The 23,315-nt window shown below is 42.8% G+C and overlaps 1 protein-coding gene across 1 annotated transcript in view; it reads left to right on the top strand.

The window, feature by feature from the left end:
* Positions 1 to 332: 332 nt before the first annotated feature.
* Positions 333 to 23,315, top strand: part of stox2a (storkhead box 2a) — a 67,712-nt gene continuing 44,729 nt past the window's right edge. The window contains exon 1 of the mRNA XM_031559555.2: positions 333 to 1,482. Coding sequence (XP_031415415.1) covers positions 1,161 to 1,482 — 322 coding nt within the window. The 5' untranslated portion in view covers positions 333 to 1,160. The remainder of the gene's footprint in view (positions 1,483 to 23,315) is intronic.

Here is a 23,315-nt window from a genome sequence, read left to right as displayed (position 1 = left end):
TGAATGGGGAAACATTATTTTCATACTTTTGAGAAAATGCCATTATTGGCCTATTCCCGAGTCTTTCTTCCCACTAACCCTTCTGTTTTCGCTTGTTAGTCCTATAATCTATAATGAAGGTTGTAATGAATCGAATTAAGATATCTTGATTGCAGCCGCAAGGATACATGTCATATGTTTTTTATCATTGTACCTATGCATAGCCTAACTGAACCAGCTCGATTATTTCAAAAGCTGTACAGCTCTCACTTCGGACATCTTTCACACTAGCCGCCTCACCTGTTGCGACTCAAGACGTACTGAACTCGCGATGTTTTGAAGACCGCCTGTAGGTGGAGTCATGACAAACATCTGGTGATCCGGTCTCCTGTCGCGTTTTACCCTACAGAGCAGCCCAACCTGCGGGGATTCGTAGTCTCCGGACCGGACCCTATGCCGCAAGGTTTCGGTGAACCATACATTTCCGACCACTACTGCAGTGATACGTGTTAAGAGTACGTACACCGATCACTACCAAACCTGGGTTACCTTTGCTGTACGCCATGGACTGGAGCTGAATGGCACTGTGAATACAGATCTGAATGGGAGGGAGGCTTCGCGCTGCGTGCCATATGAAGACATGAATAAGGACGGGTGAAGTCATCGCCTGCGCTTCTCGCCCACCAAACACTGCCAATGCAGTGATCGATATGCTTTCGGCTGCAGAGGCCTAGTTCTTCCAATCGTATGTTAAGAACTAGGTCATGGAACGTAAGACATTTCTGTGATATACCTATGCTCTCCAGAGAGAGGTGAGAGGAGGTAGCTCGGAAGCAATTTATCCAAATTACCTTACCGTCTGATCAATGCGTGTTGTGCCTGTTAAACTGCATAGCTTTGATGACATCTGTGTAGAATATATGACAGCGAGCGAATTTATTCAAATGTTCTGTCAATAGATATTATTTGTCGTTTGCACACGTGAGATGCAGATGCAACGCTGGCTGTCACGCGGACCGTGCAGGCTTCCAGAAATCAACGTGGGTTGAATTCTAGACAAAATGTGTTCATTTTGGAAATTCAACAAAGTGCGTAATAAAACACCATGAAATACAGACTTTTGTAATAATCTGGACTGTGTTCTAATTTATGGTGCAGCAGTTTGTTGACGTTTCAAAGGAATGGATAAGTTTCTGCAAATCGCCCCGCATTCGCTGGCCATAGTGCTCTCGCGGGTCGGCGCAGAGGGCACGCCAGCAGTCACCGAAAAGCTCCAGCATCACCATACCGGCTATGAGATATTTGCGGACTTCAAAGCCGAGAATATGCAGCACTTCTGGAACAAGAAAGTCACCGACGCCATATCGGAGACGTTCTTCCTTGGCTGGATAGACGAGCATGTTCTGCTCATTCAGGGGAAGGAAGATCACCTGGAGGTGCTGCGGGAGGGATGGACCCGAAGAGCGCTTAAACCACCCCGCGGGTTCGAGATTAAATGCATAGGTAAGTTGGATGTCACTGTCTCACACGATCTCAGTCTTTGTGGTCTGTGTTGTACGTTGTGCTTTATTATAAACACACCGACTGGCACCTATACTTTGTTCAAAGCACACTTTCATCTTCTGACATTTGACAGTAGCCTATACCATAATAGGCCTTGTACAGGCAGGTCAGTACCCCTAACATTATTAACCTTGTTACTTCTGGGATGTTATGAATGTGTGGTCAACTTCCAAAATATAACGGATATCCTCTTTACTTTGACTGTCATTCTGAATACCAGCCCCTCTGGCCCTGCACTTTCTTCACCTGGATGTCCTGTCAGCTGACTTGGCTACTGTAATGAGACAAATGGAGACCATGTGTCTATTTCTAGATGACATCTTTATCTATGCCTTGACTAACACTGATAGTCTCTGATCTCGTAACAAGGTCTACTTGAAGGTACATGGGTTGTGACTGGTGAGAATGCAAAGGTAGCCACTTCACTCAAGCACAAACATTACACATGCCTAAGCTGCCATGAGGTATAAAAATTGACCCAATTTAGGACTTACGATGATTTGTATAATTTGTGCCCTTGTGTGTGTGTGTGTGTGTGTGTGTGTGTGTGTGTGTGTGTGTGTGTGTGTATTTAGCTTTTTTGACCAAGTGTCACCATATCTGCTTTGCACCTGTCCTTGTAAACAATCTTTGAGTCACATTTACAGGCTACTACTTGGCCAAACAGTCTTTTGTTTTTCAGCTGTTTGTTACACCAACTAAAGCTCTCCATTTAAATAGTTGGATCAGCTCCTTTATACTGTTGCCAGTCTTCTGATGCCTGGTGATGTTGTGGGAGTTGAAAAGGACCCAGCTTTGTGTAGTCTTTGCACAAGTTCAGGGTTATGTAAACAAAAGGCTTTTACATGAGCTAGGGCAACAGCAAGCCTGTGAGAGTGTTGAGAAATATTCTTCGCTGCTCAGATAAGCAGAGTAAAACAAAGGCTTTGCTTGCGTGATTCCCAGCACGCTCACCAGAAGTGGCTGAGGAACCCTGTACGGGAACCCTTTACTCTAACAGACAGAACTCCGCTGGTTAAATGGATAAGGCATTTAATTCCCACAGGTTTATGGGGGGAATGTCAGACTGGTGGTATGTCCGCTCAGAGCAGACAGGGAGGCTCTCTGCACCACTGATAACGGACTGGACTGATAACCTGTGGAATGTGGAACAATGATAGAATAGAATCACTAATCTACCTGGAGAGGTTTGGGTGTACTGTTTACCAATCCCAACCTCGGGACGGGAGTATCGATAACTATACTTGAACGAAACGCACACACCTGTTTTATACCATCAGTTCACTTGTGTTCCCCACTCCCACGTTTTAAAAAGTGGTAGAGTTGTTGGGTGTGTACTGCTGCATACTTTAATGCTTACTGAAGTTTGCTTTGATTTGACAGGTTCAGAGCCTCTCTATCCACTCATTTCCCAAGCAAAGGCTGGTGGTGTCAGCCGGCTGCCTCTCTGCATGACTCAGTGCTTGGTCGAAAGCTAGGGGTAATTCCTCTGGCAGCTCCCTCCTACTGTATTATTCTGCCCCTCTGAATGGAGCCCTGCTGGCAGAAGCTTTCTCCTCCAGTGCTGTGGCATTTCCCATGCCTCTAAATATGTGGTTGGAGAAACACTGTTTCCCTGTATGTGTGTTTGTGTGTGGTCTGTGCAGGGCAATCCCCATCACCCGTGGCAGGGGAGTTGTCCATTTCTGATGGCAAAGTCTGGAATTCCCTATGTGCTTGTAATAAGTCAAACTAGTGCACATTCTTCTGTTATCTTTGAGTTGGAGGTTGTTACACCTTGTACGGGTGCATTACCTTAAGAACCTTGGTGATGTATACCTGCATCTGTTTTGCCAAACAGATTGACCTCCATGGTGTTCCAGCACTATATGTGGAGTACACTAAAACTTTTTTTCTGAGCACTCAACTCTTCTCAAAAATCTTTGCCTTTTTGTGGCTTGATGGAGCTTGTGATGACTTGCCAGTGTCATGTCTGGGTTGAGTTCTATCTCACCTTGCTTTTGAACAGTGAATGCCTGTGTCTTAATTGCCATGTGGACCTTCTTAGAGCTCTCAGTCTCTGTGGCGCATACGTGCTGTTTGACCCTCCCACTTGCCATAGTAACTAGGGCTGAACGATTAATTGCATTTGCGATTTAATCGCGATATGATAGAACGCGATTTTCTAACCGCAACGTTCGCGATTAAAAAACGTGGTCTAAAAAAAAAAAAAAAAAAAAAAAAAAACTTTTTTTTTAAGATGGTACATTTTGCACACAGTGTTTAAAAAGTGCATGCCTAGTGTTTATACTTAAAATGACTTTTTTAGAATTACTTAAATGCACACCGATTTGTTGTTCTTGTTTCTGTAATGAGCAGTTAAATAAAAATGTAAAATGTGGGAAAGAATAACATGAACATATTTAAATCATTCATTACGTTTTGTTGGGGAAAAAAAGAGGATACAAAAAAAAATCGCATATTAAATCGCAATCGCAATATTTTGGTAAAAAATCGCAATTAGATTATTTTCCCAAATCGTTCAGCCCTAATAGTAACCCAGTGGTCCTGGGAAGTGTTTTTTCCTCTGTTAACTTTGGCAACTGAGTTATCTTTGGAATCGCTGCGCCCCTCCTTCTTTTGTTTTTAGAGAAAAAAAAAGGAAAAGCACTGATCTACCTTGACTTCCTAAGGAGGTCAAATTCCTCCTCTTTTTTTGCTGGTCACTCAGAGTGCAATGGAGAGAATTCCTTACAAAACTTAAAAAAAATCTGTTTGAACACTGTGTGTTCTTTCTTGGTAGATGCTGTGTGTATATGTGTTTGGAGCTGTTTGAGGCTCGTAATCTCGCTCTGTGTGTCGTGTGTCGATGTCTTCATGTCCCTCTCCCTCAGCTTGCACTTGTGTCACAGAGTAGAAAGCGCTTCTGCTATGAAGTGATCCAAATCCTCTGCCACTCAGCCTCACTCTTACAGGTAGGGTTAGAGATACTGGAGAAAGATTGTTGATATGTTTGAACTGAACAGCCAATCAAAACACCCCTCCCTCCAGTGCTCCCACAGAAGCTCCGCCTCCCCAAGTTCATGGACGCGCATAAGTCACTAACAACTGGGATAGCTGACCAAAAGAAAAAATGGCGGATGTCCGAGGGCCAATGCATGACACAGGCGGTGGAGATGGTCTAGACTTTCCAGTCTTGGAAGTGGATGTCTCTTTCTCATAGTTCAAGCAAAACAAATATTATAATATAAAATGCCATCAAACGAACAACCTGCAAGAACACAAACCCAGTCTCCAACACAACAGTCAAAACTAGCGAGAGTTAGTTGTTTAGATTGTTTTTACAAAACTACCATGACCGGCCGTAGGTTTGTATCAGCTAAGCTTATAATCAAGCAGAAAACGAGCAACCTCTGCACTGGTTATGCCTTCATACCTCTCAGCGGTCTCTCCACCATTGAAACGCCTCACCAATGTTAACTCAAGGCTCTCTGGCCTCGCCTGTTAAAGTAACATTATGGAGTTTCTGAAGCCGCCAGGTAGGGGGCTACTTTCTGCTTGACTATTTAGTAACTTATTTGCTCTCTTGCTTTGTCTTGTGTTGCACTTGCTTGATGTTTGACTGTGTTAGGGAAGTTGTTGACTCGCTAGTTTGTCATAAACAAAGTAAGCAAATTTCAACAGGTTTCGCTAAGTTTAGCCGCTAGCAAGACATCTCGTTAGCGATGTTAGCAAGCTTGTTATAACACGCTTGGACATTGATGCTAGTAATAAGTGCTCTCGCGTCAGCTTCTTTGTAATGTTATTGTGATAGCTATGTTGGCTAGCTTGCCAACAACTCTCCTTACACAGTCAAACATCAAGCAAGTGCAACACAACACAAAGCAAGACAGCAAATAAGTTACTGAATAGTCCAGCAGAAAGTAGCCCCCTACCTGGCAGCTCCAGAAACTCCATAGTGTTACTTTAAAATAACTTATTTGTGCTCTTCACACCTTCTCCTTTTGGGCTGATGCTTGCCCCTGTTGCTGATTGGCTGGAATAGAGTTGTGTGGAATGGTCCGCAGCCACTTTGTTTGTTTCCCATTTATAGAGACCACACGTAGAGAGGACAGCCAGCTAGTGGAATGTGAGGAGATATTCGCTGAATTTGACAGAAACTGTATTGGATTAGAATCGCTTACTGCACCTTTAATTCTGTTATGCCTTTAGCGAGCCTAGCCCAAACCCCCAAAAGCTCCTAATCTATGCCTGATTAAGGCTCAAGGCCATTAAGCACCTGGATTAAACACCTCCTGTAAAAACGGACCCATTTCAAGAACATGTGCAACCGTGAAACATCCCTGCAAAAGCAGAGGGATTAGGGAATTGGCCCGGGATTAAAATCAGAAGCCCCCTGTACCTACTGAGTGCTAATCGCAGTTTTTTTTAAAGCTGTTACTGAGCAGTCCTCTCTTCCACCATATCTCAGTTTCTCTTTTATTGTCTTTCACTTTCCCCTCTTTTCTCTCTCTCCTGCTGCTTCTCTCTAATTCTCTACTTCTCTTTTTCATTCTCTCGTGGGTAAGAGTCCTCATGGAGTTGCACACTGGGACACTGGCTTGGGGAGATCAGTGTGTTGTGAAAAGCAGAGACATTAATACAGAAACTTACATGGAGTGGAGACATGCAACCTGTGGAAGACGTACAGCACACCCACCCACCAACCCATCCACCTAAGCATACACATTGGCACTCCCGTTAGCTTGCCGGTGGCTAACAAACAGATACACAGTTTATGATCTGACAAGATTTTAGATGAGATCCTCTTTGTCCTCTGCCATTTTACAGGTCATGAACAGCAGTCTACCAAACTCAAGGTGAACAGGATTATACTTCAGTGGCCATGAGTTGCTTTCAAGGAAATTGACCTATAATTTCCTGGCAGAGCAGAACATTTAATAGAGGATCTCACCTCTAAACACATTCTCCTTCTCACTCACCAAACCCCACACTCTTTGAAATCATCACCCCTATCAACCAACACTGTGAAGAACCTAAACTTAATAACAAGCTTCTCATCATGACTAACTCAGCCAGGCTGCTCTAGGGTGGGCAGCTGTGCCATGTGTTCTATATGGTTAACAGAGGGCCGACTGCAAGGCCTGGTTGGCACAGGCATTTTCATCTTGTGCTGAGCTGGACCTGGCATGATCTCAAAGTGGCCTGTCTCAGTTGAGGACAAGGATGGTCTTGCCTCAGACTTTAGCTACCAATTAAGAAGCAGGCTTGATGTCGAAGCGATCAAACACCCTATTGTTCGTGCCGTTTTGTGCTCGTTTGTGCCAAAAGTGTGAGGAAAGAACAATCTTGTTGTTTTTAATGTTTTTATGTGCAACAGCGCTTATTATTTTGTATACGTGTCCCAAACAATGTGTTTATGTGAATAACACTTCATGAACATCAACAGTACTTTGCGAAAGGGATGATTCTGACAGTGTTTTGGACCAGCATTTCAGTAAAAACACTATTCATACGGTGCAATGCTGTGAATGAGCACTGCAGTGTGTTTTTAGTTCATACACAATCCGTTTGTATGAATAGTGTGTGCATCTGCAGGGGAGAATTGTGAGAGATGATTATGTAGTCATGAATGTTGTGTTGAAGTTTGAGAAAATGATCCTTAGATTTGAAATATATTGTCAATACTTTGCCAGTCAGAACCGATGTCAGAGGTTTTTTTTTTTAGAGATTTGTTGATGTGTTCATTTTGTGATACTGATATATAATAGCCAGGAGCAAACTGCACTATGTTCTGGCTAAATAATGTGATTGGTAATCCACCAACCACTCGTGTAATAATGCAACATTTGTTTGACTGGGGAGGTTCAGGCAAACAATGCATTCCCTACCTGCAACTTTGGGTGGAGCTGCTGGTAAGAGCAGTTAAAGCAAGAGGTGCCAACAGCAACACTACTAATTGTAGACATGTTTACGATAGAGTTCATGTTTTTTTAAGGTAGGTTTGGTGTAAAAAAAATAAATAGAAGGGATCAACCTGTTTCTACTAGTAATAATATGTAGCTCAGGCTATATTTGGTGAAATTTAACTCAAAGTCAGATACGTTCCACGGGCTTAGGCTCTCTCTAAAGCCCGAATTATAGATCTGCGTCGGTGTCCGTCCGTTTTACGGATGGGCGGGGAAACGGATTCGGACGGATTCGGACGTACTGTTTTTGATTTATACTTCTCCGACGGCTGTGGGTGTTGAAAACAATTCACCGCCAGAACAGTAGGTGGAGCAGCGTTTTTTTGGTCACAGACAAGCTACTACGCGACCTCTTTGAGTGATAGAATTCGTCGATTGTTCATCTCCTTTCTCCCAGCCGTCACGTCATCAAGAGCAACAGGTGTAGTCACATGGGTCTTTGAGACACACTACATTACAATGGATAGTCTGTCTAACGCTATATATTCACTTGAAAAGGCAAACTTATCTCCATCATGGTAGGTATTATTTGTGTGAAAAATAGTAGCAATCTATAACAAAATGATATGCTTATCTTACATACACTATAGAAACTATTAAAAACGATTCAATGAAATGAATACTATCTTATTTTCTTTGGTATTTTTTGTCATATTCAGATTTGTAATGATGATTGCTGGGTAATATGTATGCTGTTGTCCAATGTCAAGTCTCTATTTGATCATGTGACGAGACGATATGATAGTTTAGGCGCAACATCTGAACGTCAAGACCAACAAGCTGACTGGGCAAATAAATATCTGTGACAACGTGATTACAGGAGGCAAACTGGTATCAGGGAAGAAGTTAAAAATAAACTGTCATCTGGAGAGTTTAAAAGAATACAAAACGAGGGGGAATCTACTGTATGGAGATATTTCTGCTTAGTAGTCAACGCGGATTGATTAAACCTGGATGGTTGGGGGAGAGAGATGAACGTCAAAACCGACAAACTGGGCCAGAGGCAAAAGCACCTGCAAGCTGAAAACAATGGCTTTCAAACATAAGCGTGATAAGGCCCTGAACATTCCGTATTTAAATATCTTAATAAGTAGTCAAGTCAACGTGTCTGCCTCACGTGATGGAGAAGTTCGTTTTTGAGAGTAAAATAAATCACATTTAGGATAATAGCCTTCTTGTGTGCGGGGATTTTTTTTATGTCCTAGCTGTGACAACGCGATTACAGGAGGCAAACTGGTATCAGGGAAGAAGTTAAAAAATAAACTGTCATCTGGAGAGTTTAAAACAATACAAAACGAGGGGGAATCTACTGTATGGAGATATTTCTGCTTAGTAGTCAAGGCATTGAACATTCCATATTTAAATATCTTAATAAGTAGTCAAGTAAACGTGTTTGCTTCACATGCTTCTCCCCTGTACAAAAGCGTCGGCTAAATGACTAAATGTAAATGGATTAAACCTCGATTGTTGGACTATGTAGATCGTTTTATAACGAACTTTGTGCACTTAAAGTTTAAAAAAAAAAGAAACTGTCATCTGGAGAGTTTAAAACGACACTCGAGGGGAAATTTACTGTAGGCCTATGGAGATATTTCATTCGGATGGCATCATATTCTATGCGGATTCTAATGAGGCTGTTTGATATGTCCAATGTAAGAAGTGTGAAGCTTTAATGAAATATGATTGATGCCATTTCTCCACAACATGGATTAAACATCGATGGTTGGACTATGTAGATACTTTTATAAGGAATGTGTCCGTGTACTTTCAAGAAAAAATATGATCTTCAATGGTAAGACTTGTTTTATTCGTGCCTCTTCTGGTGTAGTATATAACGTGAGTTTTATTTAGGCATATCAGATGCATAGCGTGTGTAATGTGTAGGCCATTTCATTCCGTTCTTGCAATGTGAATAATTCATTTCAATATGCTTATCTCCCTTTTGTGCGCGCTTGTGCGTTTAACGGGGCTTGTTTGTGTGAGGCAGTGCATTTATCATTCATCTGTTGATGCTCGAGTTTAATAAAGGCAGGCTATTCTTAAGAAACGTATGTAAATGTGTCAGTAGTATGAACAGTTGAGACATTGACTCATTGGGGTTCGGACTAAATATTTTACTTGCTGTCGGGCTGGGGTAGGGCTGGGACAAGTCAGCGCGATAAGGCATTGAACATTCCATATTTAACTTGCCGGCATAGTCGCCCCATAATGCCGTGCGGCGGGCACATACTTTTCTCTATGTGATGCAGCGCCTAACGATGTTCTTTAACAATGTTCCTTACTGTTCTAATTGCATGTCGTTGTTCTGTGTTGGGACGGAGTTTATACAGGTGTGTGACGGTAGCACAGTCTGTTCGTGATAACTTGTAGCAGGGCATAAAGCCTGTGCCATTTTGACATTGTATTGTGTTTAGTGTTTAATTAAAAGCCATAACAAATATTCCACACTTCCGTGATTTGTTACAATATCTTAATAAGTAGTGAAGTCAACGTGGATTCTATGGATTAAATTCATTTATTGACACATCTTTTCAGGACGGCCACAGCGCTTTAAAACGACGTGTTTATAAGTTACATTATTCAAAGATGGAAGATAAAAGGCGAGATATTCGCCAGGTGTAATAAGCCTACTTTCTCATTATGTGTGTGTGTTAGGGTTTGTAATACAATGGTGTTGGCTGCAAGCAGTGGCGGCGCCAGACATTTTTTTCTGCAGGTGCTATAGGGGAGCTAGGCGTTTTAGTGAGGGTGCTATGAAATGAGGATGATAGCCTATGTGTCACATGGTTCTCTACTACAACAACTTTACATGTTTGCTTTCTGAAGCGTTTTTGGGGTCCATGAAAAGCGCAAAACCGATTGTATTATTATTATCATTATCTAGGCTTCTTCCGACAGACGCGCACATCTGCGACGGTCACTGTCAAAAGGCATACAGCATGTTATAGAGTCCGCAATCCCAAATACCTAATTTACTTTAAAACACTTGTGGTAGTGAGGATTAAAGTTGGGCGACAGGTGACCACTACCATGTCAGAGTGAAATTAATCTTGGAATAGCAGATAGAAATAACTAAAACAGTCAAAGAGTCAGAAATGCGTTAAAAAGGTATATATTATTTCAGTTCACAATCATCAATAATCACATAGAACCTTAAGTATACATAGCACATAGACAGACTGCTTTTCTTAGGCTAGCCTGATTTTTTTTAAGGCGGCTCCAAAAAAATCCAAAAAAGAGGAAAAAGGCAAAAAGTTAAAATCTTCGGCAAAAAAGGGCATCTTAGTTGCTAATCAACCGAAACGAGTCTTCAGCGACACAGGGCAATCAATGTATGCAACAAATCAGACAGCTTTTATTAATGTTACACAGCTAACAATACCTTAGTTGCATTGTACTCCAACCACGCAAACTGTCCCAACCAGCTTTTACAAAAACTCCTTTGTTGTACTCCAAACATGCAAGGTGGATATTTCTGGAGTTTTGGTCTTCTCGGACCATCCTGAGCGTTCATGCTAATGTCACTGATGCTGCTAGCACCATGGTTAGCACCCTCAGTAGTGGTGGAGGGTTGACCTCCTTGACCACAACATTCCTCTCCTTAAAAATCCACACCAGATACCCCTGGCATTTCTTCTTCTTCTACGTCACTCTTCTTTCTTAATCGTTCTTCCAAACATGGACATTTAGGTAGCAAAAACCGATGCATTGTTGATATTCACTTGAAACTACCACGCACTAGCTTGCTTTCTCCTTCAACCGTCCGGTAACGTCAACATTCAAGCGTGCGACGTGAAAGTTGGGTCAAAGGTTATGACAGAATGATTGCTCTGTGTCTAAAACAATCTGTTCATTTCAATCTGTAATTATTTTCTTTAGTGAGTTAAATATTATTATCACACAATAAATAACGCAGAATGAAATTAAATAACAATAATAAATAAACCATTATTTTCTTGGGGGTGCTATGGGGGTGCTATGGCTAATCCAGGGGGAGCTAGAGCACCCCCTAGCCCCCCCCTAGCGCCGCCCCTGGCTGCAAGTTAACTCCACTTCACGTTAATGTTAGCTTTTGTATATGAGCATTCATTTCAACTGTTCCATCATCTGAAATATCACGGTGTCGAAAAACAAACCTTTGATCTAAACAGAATATTCAGTATGGAATGGGAATATTTCAGAGCAGTTACTATCTTTTATCGCGTTTGACAAATATGCTCCGATTGCTGTGATGTCTCCTGTGAGAATGGGATAGTATTCTCTCCTATGAATTCGCGGTCATTTGAGCGTCCTTATAAGTGTTTCAGAAATATTTTCAGACCTCTTCTGTTATGTTTGTTCATAATCAACTAGAAGAAGCTTGTGAGACGGTCTACAGGCTATTCATAAAAAACATACGTAAATGTGTCATTAGTATGAACAGTTGAGACATTGACTATGTCTGGTTGGATTCCGACAATATATTTGAATGGCTGTCTGGCTCGGGCACTACTCTGTCGGACGCAGGCCGGGCTCGGACAGAAATATTCGGCTGATCCACACTCTATAACAGAATAGGAACAGATAGGGAATGAAACAGGAAATGTGAGATTCCGGAAATGATGTCGTTAGGAAATGATTTCGTTAGCGGACCAATCACAGCCAAGGGGGTATCCGTCGCTATCCGTTCGTATCCGAAAAAGTTACAAAAATCGAGAGGTGCACGTCGGTGTCCGTCCAGCTCTCCGAAGGGCTCGGATGGGCTCGGATGGGCGTTCCACCACGGGGAAGGGTGTTGCCAAGGCGTGGCTATGTGTCCGTCTCCGTCCAAATGGATAACTATAAATCTAGTATTAGGTACATGTGTTGCTGAAGTTCGCTCCTTTGTTGAAGCAGCAGGACATTACATAGTTAGAGACTAAACTCTTTGCAGGGTGTAAATATGCAAATTAGGTGTGTGTTTGACATTTTAAAAGTAGTGTCTCTTTTTTTGCCATTTTCTAAATGTAACTCATTTGTTACCTTGTTGATTTTTGACTCATTTGTTAAAATGTTGTAATTTCTGTTCAAACTGCATTAATAAGAACACTGCCAGTACAGACTTAGGTTTGTTACAGACCAAATCTTTGTTGGTCACACTTTATTTGGATGTTCCCCTATAGACTGTTTACAGATGCTCAGATTACAAACAAACTATGTGTTGAAACTGTTACCTACAATTTATGGTTAAGGTTAGGGGTTGGGTTAATGCGATGTTCAGTAAACAATTAAAAAGACTAAACTCACATTTCAACAAACCATCTGTAACGTCTCTGTAGGCAGACTATCCTAATAAAGTGTTATTGCTTCTTAGCTAGTCATAAGTTAAGGCTACCGTTGTGAGATAGATAATGACACATCATAATGCCATAATTATTGAAAACATGTCAAACATCTTTTCATCAACACAAACATCTTTTTACATGGTTTGTAGTCTAAATCCTAACGAAAACATGTGATTTGTGAATTTTTAGGCACTGGGAATAAACACAGTTTCCCATGTTTTGTAGTGCTCTCTTATCAAATAGATAGATTTTTTACCACACATGTCGGAACATTGTGAATCCGATCTGGAGCCAACCCAAATGTCACATATCCAGTTATGGGCCATTGTAAGGGCCCTGCTACTGAGGGTGTATGTGTGTGTGTGTGTGTGTGTGTGTGTGTGTGTGGGGTGGGGGGGGTTGGGGTCACAGTTGGCTCTGTGGGGGTCAGCCAGCACACACTGGTCTAGGAAGTGAAAAGGCGAGGTCCCTGACATCACCTGGTCCCCACAGAAGGCCACTGAAGTCATGTACGCACAATCCCACAAACAATGACATTGCTGTTTCCTCTTGTTGCATGGCCAAACAAAACAACCTAGAGAAGAAAAGAAAAAAAGCTGGAGCAGGAAGGAAATGCCGGGCCTGTTCGGGAAGAGAACCAGCCACCCAGCCCTGGTGCTTTCTCCTCAGTAGAAGGAAGGGGAGGGGAGACAAGAGGGAAGCTGTGAGAGGAATGCAGGGACTTGTGGAGGGAATCATCAGTACAGCAATGGTGTTGTGCAGTGCATGACCTGTAACAACATGGTTGTAAATTAGTTCGAAATTTCAGATCAGTTAGAATTGTCCTGTTGATGAAAGCCAGAGTGAACAATGCCTTTTTTCCTCTGGACTAGTGGGGCATCATGGGAATACAAGTCACCCATACCCACTCACAGCCCCATACCTCTTAGTCATGTCACTTTCCTCAAGACGGACATTCTTGGGATATAGTGCCTTCAGGAGGTGGAAAGTTTTCTACCAACCACACTGAAGTAAAGTCTTTGAAATGGAGAGGAAGGCATCTTAATGACACACACACACACACACACACACACACACACACACACACACACACACACACACACACACACACACACACACACACACACACACACACACACACACACACAAAGAGATAATGTGTTGAGGTGAAGTACCATGTCTTCAGCAAGGCCCTTTGTATTCTATCTTAGACTTGACTGGGCCTGTAGAAGCTGTCAGCTCATGTGGTACACCCAAAATGCAGCCTTAAAACAGCCTTAAATAGCAGAGGGTCTAAAATTCAGAGTTTTCTGGCGCAGCAGAAACTTCCTGCAGTGCTGATTTATGAAGCGAAGGCACATCTTTAGAGCAAGAATTCAATAGTTCATAATTGCTTGTCTTCACATAGAGACGATTGTGTACAGTTTGGTACAGTTAAAGCATGCCTGTGTGTGGTCAGCACAAAAGTGCATCATTGAAAGACAAAATCATACCTTAGGGAGTCTTCATTTCCCCTTTGTGAAATGACCACACCTACAACCAGAAGGAAAACGAAGAAATGTAATTCTGATAATCTCTAAACGACCACTGGTGTTACTGAGAGCCTGATAAGGCATGCATTTTGTGTGTATGTGTGTGTGTGTGTGTGTGTGTATGTGTGTGTGTGTGTGTGTGTGTGTGTGTGTGTGTGTGTGTGTGTGTGGGGGGGGGGTGTGTGTCTGCATTAGTCCTTAGTAATGTCGGGGCTCCTCAGGTGCGAGGAGAAGACACGGTAAGTCCTTGAGCTGAAAGACAACCTCTAGCTTTGGCCAAAACATGAGAAATAAAAGTTGGTGAACAAAAATATCCATTTTGTGTTTGATATGTATATTTGGATGTGTGTATTCCTGTACCCGAGGGGCTCCATCTATTTGAAACTGGGCTACAGGTGTGTTGAGACTCTTTGACAAGAGTTGTCCTCGGAAGGTGAGGGGGAGTTTCAGAGGGATGACTCTATGAGGAAGAATGCCCCCGCGGTCATCGCTTCTGCGAGCGCTGAGATTTCCTAATGCGTCTGTTTTTATTTTTTCATGACTTTGCGTACATGTATACGCATGTGCTACATATATATCTCAGACTTCACATAGCTTTGTGCTGGCGCTCATTTTAAGGACGTGGCATTTTTCGTGCAAATTGGGTTAATTGTTTGTCTAATTATGTCTTCATGTCTCATCTACATATATAAACCCTTCTAAATAATCAAGGCACTGCCACACAGATTACACAGTACACATTATCTGACATAACAGTGATATAATATCTCACCAAAATCACACCAACAATCAGATTTATATCACTCATAAAAGTACATAAATCGCACACTCACATCAATTGACCTTTATTGTGAAGTGCACCACTCATACTTCTCCCTGTAATTGCTGAGAGCCATCCAGGTCATGCCAGGGTCATACCCATAGGCCCAGAGTGTAGGCAGTCAAGTGAAATGGCCTCCTCTGGCTCTCTCATCCCTGCTGCATACTTGGCTGATGTCGTGTCCGGGCAGATGTTGTCTGTGCAGGTCGGAGAGATTCACTCTTAGTCAGGGCCAGCACATAAATCTGCTGTTCCTGTCATGGGTCCTCATCCTTACCTCCACACAGATACACACACACACACACACACACACACACGATAAAGTATAGTACTTAAGTATCACATGCACGCAAGCCTTTTTAACAGTTCATTAAGAGAGCATCACTACTTCACCTCAGGCAAACTTTCCCACAAATGTATTAATGTGGATTATTAAGCTTAATCAGCATTGCACTCACAATGGTGTGGTTCACTTAGTTCACCTTTTGAAGGGAGCACAGCATTTGTGTTGTTCACACTGGGCACCCAGTTGTCACAGTGATGTGAGTTAGATTACTGCCACAGCGCTCACCTTTGCTCCCACTGGGATAATTTAACTCATTTGGTCAGGCCCACTGCACCTGAGGAATGTGGTGTGCCCGTGCTCCTGGTCTTCATGGACGCTGACATTCTCCCTGGAGTTTGGCTGCTGTCTCCATGACCCAGTGGATGTAGCTGTCCCAATAAATTATTTTGGGCTCTTTCTGCTTCTCTCTCACACACACTCACCCACCCACCCACCCACACTTTTCTTTGTTTGCTGTGCCTATTAAGAGTTGCCTGTTTTCTCTCTCACTCTCTCTCTCACTCAGAAATACAGAACAATCTGCCTTTGAATAGACTGTGGGCACTGTGAGCAGTGAATCCTTGCCCGTTCTTTTTAAGTATTGTGCCTGTTCTGAAGTATTTAATTACTTACAGTATGTAGTGCTTACTGAATTTTTTCAAAGTTTTCATTTTTAAACAAAACTCAATATGTCAGTGCACTATGATGAGAAATCAGACAAGTGTTTGGTAGTATTTTATGAAGGAACCCAGAGTCTGGTGTGCTCTTTCTATGCAAGTCTCTTACCTCTGGATTGATTAATAACCCCTGTGGAAATACCAGCTGCGCTGTTTGATGTGTGGCCTGTGAAGGGATGTGAAAGGGATCTCTGTGATCTGTTGAGGTGGGCTTCTCTCCCATGTGGCCTGGAGACAAAACTGCACTCTTCACCTTTGGGTGTCCTTGTAGCCCCGCTCTCAGACACCAGGTTTAAAACAGAACATCTTTGTTCCAAAGTATAGGATCTGTGGATAATTGAAAGTAGCTGTGTAGACACACAGCAAGGCATAAAGGCTTTTATAACATCCTTCATGTATCTGCAAGAAATTATACGGTACTACATTTTTTTTTCCTTTGAAGCAAGTTCCCTCTTGAAAGGTTGATTCATACTTCTAGAAGACTTGGAGTGGGCTAAATTACTGTGGTTATGAAAGCGGTACACTTTGGGTGTCTGTTGCTTTCTTAATCTCCAAACAAAAATGGTTAGTGCTTACTTACATCTCACCTTTGAGATATTTTGAAATGGTTAGTGTTTTTCAGTAGAAAACATCATATTTAGTAAAATTCCCATACATTTTTTAAGTGATCACAGTTACCACGGTGATAACCTTGATGAACCTTTAATGAGCAGTACCAGACCCCCAAAGGTGTTCCTGTGCCATAGAAGTTTTTTTGTCCTCTGACAGGAGCATGGAGCAATGCCCCCCTAACAGCTGCATGCTACTGACACACTATTCCCCTGCCTGTCAGTCGTACCTGTCTTCCTAAGACACATTTATATTTCGACACCACTTGACGATCCCGGTCTCAGTGGTGCATGATTTATGAGGCGTTTGGTGAAGTGTGTGCCCCCTGGGAAAGCCTGTGGTTTGCGCTTCAGACTGATTCTCAGGCTAAGGGTGGCCCATCTGTGGGGGCGTCTGAAGGCGTAACGGGTGACAGCTACTCCAAACTTAATCTGGTGCTGCATCTTTCTTCATGCTTTCCCCCGGCTTCACTGTATTCTCACATCAAGAGAAACTGCCCATCTGTTGGTCTGGGCTATCCATTTATGGAAATATTATAGGTACAGTCTGTGATTGATTCTGGCGAAATGTTGTTGATATTTGAGTTCAACAGACAATCAAATTACACCGTTCCCTTCCTTGCTCCTAAAGCAACGTGTTGATTGGCTAAAATAATGAATGGCTGAGTCCGAGCCACTTCATCTGATTCCCATTTACAGAGGCAGGACTGTGTCAGAACACCAGAGTTTTGCTGAGTGTATTTGATTAGAATTGTGGACTGGACCTTTAATGACTTTCATTGTTTACAGTTTTACTTTTGATAAGATGAGAAGAATTCCATCTTTCTAGCCTTTACTTTCTTGTCCATTTTTAATGACTCGTAATCAAGCAGTGGCCTTTTGTGTGTGACAGTGGCTTGTCTTCCACTTGCCTTAAAAGAGAAAGAAACAAAAAGAGACTTTTACAGGGAGAGGGAAATAGAGAGTGTGTTTGTGTGTCAGAGAGAAAGAGAGAGGGAGAGAGAAAGGAAGAGAGAAAGGGAGAGGGAAAGGGAGAGAGAGAGAGAGAAAACAATGTTTCTTTTCAGTCTGTCTGTAAAGCAGCCCTGTTGAATGAGGGCACTCTGAGCTAAGAAAATTCCAGCCTGGCTTAGGAGCTTTGAGCAGCGTGCTGGGCGGGATGCTGGCACATTCGCCTGCCCACAACACAACCGTGGTGCTTCAGATGACCCTCAGCAGACCCATGGAGTCAGACAATGATGCACTCTGCCCTTCTGTTCTCATCAGGGGCCTCCAGCTCCATGTGCCACAGCAACAGAGTCAAACATATGAACTCATGACCTCAGAGAAAATCACGCTGGAAAATTTTCCGAACAAAGGCTGTTTCGTTTGTGCCTAACTTCTAAAATCTCTTTCCTCCTGAAAACCACAGTAATTTTAGTCGTGTCCGTAAAAACGCAGTTTTGGAGAGTTTTAATCAGCTGTGATAGCAGAACCATTAAAGACTGGGGTTAAAAGAACCTAGGTGGAAATAAGGGACATCTCATGTTTTTAACAGACAGTCCATGTCATTCAGTCATTTGTGTGCGTAATGCATTTGTATTTGTATGTGTGTGTGTGTGTGCCTGCTGTGTGCATTACAAAAGATACATTGGTTTTTATTAAGATCAGTGCCGCTTCCCTTTTTAGCACACAAACCATACTCTTATTTCTAAGTTTTTATGTACATTAATCTGACCTAAAACCCATATATTCCCCAACTGTTTTTCTGACATTTTTAAACAGCACTTTCACTTGCTCTTGATACTCCTTGGACTAGCTTGTCAGTTGTAAGTTATTGTGAGTGAATTTCTTGTGCTGTGCACTTGATGGACATAAGCACGTGACTTGATGGTAGTTTACCAATGCAGATGTGAACCAGGTGAATATAATACAGTGCTGCCATCTAGAGGTGTGGCATGTAAATTCATCAGAACCCTCTAGTTTGTATTCACACCGTGAGGTTCAATGCAGATATACTGTACATTTGCAATACAAATTATTTAGATAATACTACACATACACTGGGAACATGTTTGTTATTTTCAAACTGTTTTTGAGTGAGTAATGCCTGTACATTGCCAGGAAACTACGAAGAGGAAAGGACACTGTTGTAGAGACTTTAATGTTGCAGTCTGTTAAGTCACTGAAGTAGAATTTTTACATTATGGATGATCGCATTAAATATTCTGTCATTAGATTAATGTCGAAAACATTTGATGGTTTTAGTTGTTCAGTTGATTGCAATGGCGATGTTAATTCCTGACCATAGCAGGTGTTTAATGCACTGCCATTATATTTATATGGATGTTTGGATGTAGGATGCTGACTGTATTGGGAATCCATGCACAGACAGAGCCCGATAGTAACCACGTCTTTACCGGCGACACTCCCCATCTTCCTCCCCTTACCCCGTCCTCTCTTCCTGTGTTCTTTTCTCCTTTAAGAGATGCCACACTGCAGCGCCTATGAGCTCATCAGATGGTGTCGCCATGGCTACAAGCACTGTGGCGGCTCGGCAGAGAAATTAAAGGGCTGGTGTGGAGCACCTCCACCACCACACACACACACACACACACACACACACACACACACACACACACACACACACACACACACACACACACACACACCTCACACCTCACCCCTCTCCCTTTCCCCTCTTTTTTTGTATGAATGAAGCACAGCAGCTTTGACACTGCCAAACCCCTCCTCTATACTGCTCCAGCCAATCCCCCAGCACCTCTCCACACCTCCCCACCTCTCGCTAGCAGGCGTTGGAGGCTGCGTTAAGAGACAATGCGGGAGAGGACATTAGTGGGGAACCCTGTGGCTCCATTGTGAGCTGGCCCGCTCTCCCACTGCAAATCCACTTATGGGGGATCATCCCAAATAAACGGCACTCTTTTGGAAGGCCCCTCGCTCACAAGGGTGCCGCCCATGTTGGGCTGGAGTCACGTGTCCTGTGTTTGTATTACAACAGCAGTAGTGGTGCACTTCCATTTTCAACCACAGAAAGGCGCACTGTGGCCACGTACAGCGCGTGTCTGTGCAGCTCGAATGGGTTTTTTGCGTCTCAAGACAGGTCTTGTTTTAGAATAAGCTGTGCCGGTGCTCGATTATGTTGCACGAGAAGAGAAACAAACATAGCACACATCATTTTCACGTAGAAAGGTAGCATAAACTTTAAGTGTAAACAGTCCATCCACAGCGTACCCTGTTGTCCCACCCAGTGTGAGATTAGTTGAGTAGTTCTTTGGTGTAGCTCCAGCTGCCTTTTCCAAGGCTTCCAGGAGTGCATTTGCATGTTTCTTTCAGCATCCTTCATCAAAGGTCGTAGGAGTTGAGGGCTTCACAGAAATGTGTTAACTGGAAATCTTGGCAATACGTGTCAGAGCCGACAGCACTTCATGTCTAGAGGGCTCCACTGTGGGTGGAACATGCTCTACAAATCTAATGACATGCAGCATGCAGACATAGAAAGGTGACGCACATTTCTAATTGCGCTAATGCTAATGCTATCGCTACACACTCTCACTGCTTTATGCTGAAAGGTTTGTGTCACATGGGCACCCATCTTCTACTCAGTTCTATTCTGCAGTCATTATTTTTTGTTTTGCATTGCTGCCACGCTAAATAGTCCCTGAAAGTTGGTCCGTGTTTTGGCCTAGGCTGTACCTATATATACCTGTATATATCTGAAACATTATCAAATAGTCATTGTGTCCTCTTCTGTGGGTCATTTCAGTAGAAGTAGATCTCCGCCATCGGTTGGCTTTTGGAGGTAGGCTGTGAGAGATGGGCATTGCCACATCAAGGCCAAGCAGGGCAAGTGAGTTATTCACTGTCAGGGAAGGGGAGACACGCTGTAGACTGTGTAAGAAGTAGCAGAGATGCTGACTTCTCATGAAATTATTCAGAATACAGATTGCCTTGTTTTACAATAATGCAATACAATTTATTCATAATATGAAGTAAATGAATGATGAGCCTTTAAAATACATGAACTGCCTTCACATTTCATCAAAAGTGCCTCAGTACTTATTTGTTTATTTCAGGTAGTCTGTTGTTATTTTGTCAGAAACAGTCAATTTGTAATGTTTAAAGGACAAGAAAAGTGTTTTGTTTTTTGCAGAAGAAACCAATGAAGAGCATGAGGTTACTTGTAAATGGCTAGATTTTGAACTGCAGAAACATTGCCTTTAAAAGACCAGAAAAAATGTTGGGAAAAGAGGTCAGGAACCAGCAGTGCCTCCACAGGACTGTATTGTACTTAGTGGTGGGCAGACACAGGACTGTATTGTACTTAGTGGTGGGCAGACACAGGACTGTATTGGACGTAGTGGTGGGCAGACACAGGACTGTATTGGACGTAGTGGTGGACAGACACAGGACTGTATTGGACGTAGTGGTGGGCAGACACAGGACTGTATTGGACGTAGTGGTAGGCAGACACAGGACTGTATTGGATGTATTGAACGTAGTGGTGGGCAGACACAGGACTGTATTGTACATAGTGGTGGGCAGACACAGGACTGTATTGTACATAGTGGTAGGCAGACACAGGACTGTATTGGATGTATTGAACGTAGTGGTGGGCAGACACAGTACTGTATTGGATGTAGTGGTGGGCAGACACAGGACTGTATTGTATGTATTGAACGTAGTGGTGGGCAGACACAGTACTGTATTGTATGTATTGAACGTAGTGGTGGGCAGACACAGGACTGTATTGTATGTATTGAACGTAGTGGTGGGCAGACACAGGACTGTATTGAACGTAGTGGTGGGCAGACATGCTGAGGCTTCAGAAAGGTGACCTGAAGTGGACTAGGTTTGGTAGACTCCACAGGGAAAGCCTTCAAAGTTAAGGAATTGTTTCACCATGTCATGTTTCTGAAACAGATGCATTTCTGAGATTATTCTGATTTTCTCTCTGGGACAAGGGCACAAACAAGATGCATATAGATGTCATTGATACTGGACTGTGACATCTATGATCTATGCTCTTGTTTTGTTGATTGTCCAGGTTTTGCGTGTCTGCATAAACTCTGGATTAGAAGCCTGATGAAGTAGAACAGAACCAAACTTGGATCACCCAGTTTGCAAATACATGTCTGGTAATCTCCCCCCACATCACGGTAAAATCCATTTGATAAAAGCAAAACAGTAATCTATGATTATTTGGCAAACAAGTAAACCGGTTATGTCTTCCTCTGCTATTTACAGTACAGTTTGCGGGCTGAATTCACAAGACACAAGACGTGATTGATGCCCTATGGGGAGCTTGTGGGATATCTTGTTTTCTTGTGGGATATCTTGTAAAGTTGTCGTTTATTTGTTTTTTCCTGCTTTCTTTAGTCTTGAGTTGCTTTTTGTTCTCTGCGTAAAGTCACATTTGCCATACCAGAGGATAGTTTGAGTATATCTAGCTATGGACTTAAAGCCATCCCATTGTCGATTGGATGGCCTAACTGGGTTGCGTGTATATGTCTGTGTAGGCAAGTGCAGACTACCTCTGTGTATGTGTATGTGTGTTGGTGTGTGTGTGTGTGTGAGAGAGAGAGTGAGTGTAGGGGGGTGGGGGGGATGTTTGTGTATATGTGTGCGTGCGTGTGGACAGACACTGTTAATTTCTATAGGCTTACTGGCCTTAATCATTGCTCAAGCGTCAGAGTTTGAATGTGTGGACTCTACCACAGACATTGACCTATTTGGCTGTGGCTTTTCTGAGCAGTAAACACAATATGTGTCCTTTCAGTTTCATCCAATGGGGTGTGGTAACTTCAAAAGTGAAATATGAATTCACTGTTGGTGCATTCATCACATCCCTGTGTGTGTGTGTGTGTGTGTGTGTGTGTGCTCTCGCAGGGGGTTCAGAGGTCTCTGTACCGTAACACTTATCTTGTTATGCCCCTTGCTGTGCCTCTCTGAAATCAAAGTCACATTTCTTTCAGAAAAGCTGCTTTTGCACACATTGAAGGATTGTGGGAGGGAAGGGGTGAGAAGGCTTTGTTACAGCCCCCTCCCTCCATGACCTTTAACCCGATAAGTCTCTACCCCTACTTACCATACCCTCAGAGTTAGCTGATCCTGCATGAGCCCAGGAGAAACATGAGCCTGGCCCTGATTCTCTGGACCTATGCTTGATCCACAATAAGCTGCTAACTGTTATGCCATCCTGGCAGATAAGGATGAAGATCTCTCATGTAGCCCTTCACTAAGGCAGTGATCAAATTGGGTGTGTTCCTAAAGTATAACTTCTGTATGCAGACATCTGAGTAATCACTGAGTTCGAGTTGCTCAGAGTTTAAAGGACTCTATGATTTTCTGTTTAACTAAGTCAAAGTTGTTGAACTGTGTTCAAGGCTGGTCTTTTTCTTGTTTTGAGTTGAGTGAGAGAAGTTGAGGTCATCATTATAAGTTACTGCTAGCTAGCGAAGATTTTAGGCTAACCACGGATGCACTTTAAAGTCTGTAACTAGCTTTGCTTGTTTTTGTTTTTGTTTTCATTGGCATCTGACTGTCTCCCTGCCTCTCTC

The sequence above is a fragment of the Clupea harengus genome, chromosome 22 (genome assembly GCF_900700415.2).
Source record: "Clupea harengus chromosome 22, Ch_v2.0.2, whole genome shotgun sequence".
NCBI classification, from domain to species: Eukaryota; Metazoa; Chordata; class Actinopteri; order Clupeiformes; family Clupeidae; genus Clupea; species Clupea harengus.
The sequence above is the reverse complement of the archived record's forward strand: the minus strand, read 5'-3'. Positions and strand labels throughout refer to the sequence as shown.